Source organism: Anarrhichthys ocellatus, unplaced genomic scaffold, assembly GCF_004355925.1.
Source record: "Anarrhichthys ocellatus isolate YVR2014 unplaced genomic scaffold, GSC_Weel_1.0 scaffold8, whole genome shotgun sequence".
In the NCBI taxonomy this organism is placed as follows: Eukaryota; Metazoa; Chordata; class Actinopteri; order Perciformes; family Anarhichadidae; genus Anarrhichthys; species Anarrhichthys ocellatus.
In genome coordinates, this window is record NW_022280038.1 from 10,969,739 (window position 1) to 10,972,019 (window position 2,281).

Genomic DNA, 2,281 nt, shown 5'->3' on the forward strand with positions numbered 1-2,281 from the left:
CTCAACACAACATGGTTATCATGACTCAACACAACATGGTTATCATGACTCAACACTATCATTTCACCATAATTCATCACATTATCCTGATACATTTATTGGTTTTATAACATAAAATGGGAAGAAGGTGGTATTCTTCCACAGCTAAGAGGCAACACCCTCATTTCAACAGGAAACTATCCGGTTCATGGGAAATGTAGTTTTAGAGGGAAAGCTCCTGCATCTACATCAGTAAGTCATTGTCTGGGCTCCTGTTTCTAAGTATGACAGGCCTAGCAACAGTAGTGAAGGTTTGGTTAAAGGTTGTTAAATGCTGCTGCAGAATGGCAGCTCTAAAATTATGCTTTATGGCAATCCTTCCTTTAATTTGGAGAAAGAAAAGTGAGACAATCTGTAAAACTTTATTGTACAGGCCCCCCTGTGGTTTGATGAGATACCTTGAATGTGGGGCTCATGGGGCCGTAGTTTAACGGCTCCTCGCCTTCACTGCTGCAGCAAAGAGAGGCTGCAGATCTTCTGTTCACCTCCTCACTCCTCCTGCTCTCCGTCAAACTCTAGGACACCAACACACAAACAAATATTACCAGTTCATACGCAGAAGTCTGATCAATCGGGAAAAATCAATACAAGCATTGTTATGAATATTTAATTGTGTTAAACATTATAATCTGGGGAACGGTTATCCTTAATACCTGTTCTTTCTCTGGTTTTTACTTTAAAAAATACGTCTTCACACTGCTCACCCTGGTTATTTTGTGGCAAAACACTAATAAAACACTAATAAAACACTGGCAAACCACTGGTGCTAAAAGCAGGAATTTGTTACCACATCTTACATCATCGCTGCTCTCGTCAGGCTGCGCGTCTCATTTCCACACACGAGAGCCAAAGCTGCATTCTTTCACTTTTATTACTTTCAGATTTGAAGCCAAAAATCTTTTTTTTCATGCATGCATGTGTTTAATTAAATGGTATGAAACGCTGGGAGAAACACATTTGGTGTTGTGCAAGCTCACTGCTGCTTCGTAGTTGAAGTATTTTCATCATAACACCACACAATGTGAAAGAGTTGGACATAACCTACAATATACATTTTAGATCCAGTCATGTAAGTAAAAATGGAAAGTTTGTCGACAAGTGGACCATAAAGGTACCCTGCAGTGCTACAATAATAACAATACAATAAACTTTATTTTAACTTTAAAGTGGCTTTACATGGTTGCACCAGGATTAAAACCAGGAATATCTGCTTGGGAGTCTGAATGTGCTCAACAAATAATCAAAACATCTTCTGAGCAGAACTCACAGTTTAGCCTGAGGATAATGTTAAATAATGCTCATAAAGTCTGCAAACAGCTCCTCCTCTGGGGATCATGAATGTAGTCAATACATTCTATGGTGATTTCACCTTTATATCTTCTTATATCTGGTATAAAGACATTGTGGTGTGATTGTGGAGCTACAGGAAATGTCATCTAGTCAACAAAAACATTAGGATTTGTCCTCTGGGGACCATGAATATCTACAGTACAATTCATCGGTTTTCAGGACACCTTGCCAAAGACTGAATTGTTTAAAATGTATTAAATAATTCATTTAATTCATCCTCTGGTGACCATGAAAATATCCAAAATCTGAACGGTGGTTTCAAATATAATTTGGTGTGACTAAGATGATGGATGATGGAAACCAACTGACAAATGTCCTCTTTAGGTCTGGGGGTAAGAATTACAGGTACAAGTAAAGGTAGCAGTAGAGGTAGTAGTAGTATTAGTAGCAGTATTATTGCAAAGCAAACCTCGTCTGGCATCCTGTGGTCTTCCTCCTCCTCCTCCCGGTGTTTCTCCTCCCTCCTGAGATGGAGGTCTTCCTTCTCTTCATGTGTGAAGCTCAGTTCTTCTTCCTCCTGATCATCTTCATCTCTGGGGCTCCGTATGGTTGCTGCTGACTCCCTCTGCGGAGCAGCCTGCATCTCTTGGACCTCCTCCTGCTGCACCTCCTGCTGCACCTCTGCATCCACCCTGCAGGCCCCTCCACTGTGGAGGAGGAGATTTAACTGGTTAATAAGGTGGAAGTCTCACGGCAGTCACAAAATGCAGTCTATCGATTTCGTTTACATGGTTTTTCTTTTGGGACGACGTTACGTTTAAACCAAAGTTGTGTTCAGGCAACAAAACCACTTGGTAAGGTGAAGGAAAAACATCATGGTTGGCCTCAAAATAACTTCATACAGATAGGTGTAGGCAACAAAACCACCAACAGTTAGGTGTAGGCAACAAAA

The 2,281-nt window shown here is 40.6% G+C and overlaps 1 protein-coding gene across 1 annotated transcript in view; it reads right to left on the bottom strand.

Moving 5' to 3' along the window:
• Positions 1–2,281, bottom strand: part of LOC116384296 (lymphocyte-specific protein 1-like) — a 25,097-nt gene that overhangs the window by 11,500 nt on the left and 11,316 nt on the right. Inside the window, exons 5-6 of the mRNA XM_031848810.1 lie at positions 1,799–2,036; positions 438–554 (exon numbers count right to left, since the gene is read on the bottom strand). Coding sequence (XP_031704670.1) covers positions 438–554; positions 1,799–2,036 — 355 coding nt within the window. The remainder of the gene's footprint in view (positions 1–437; positions 555–1,798; positions 2,037–2,281) is intronic.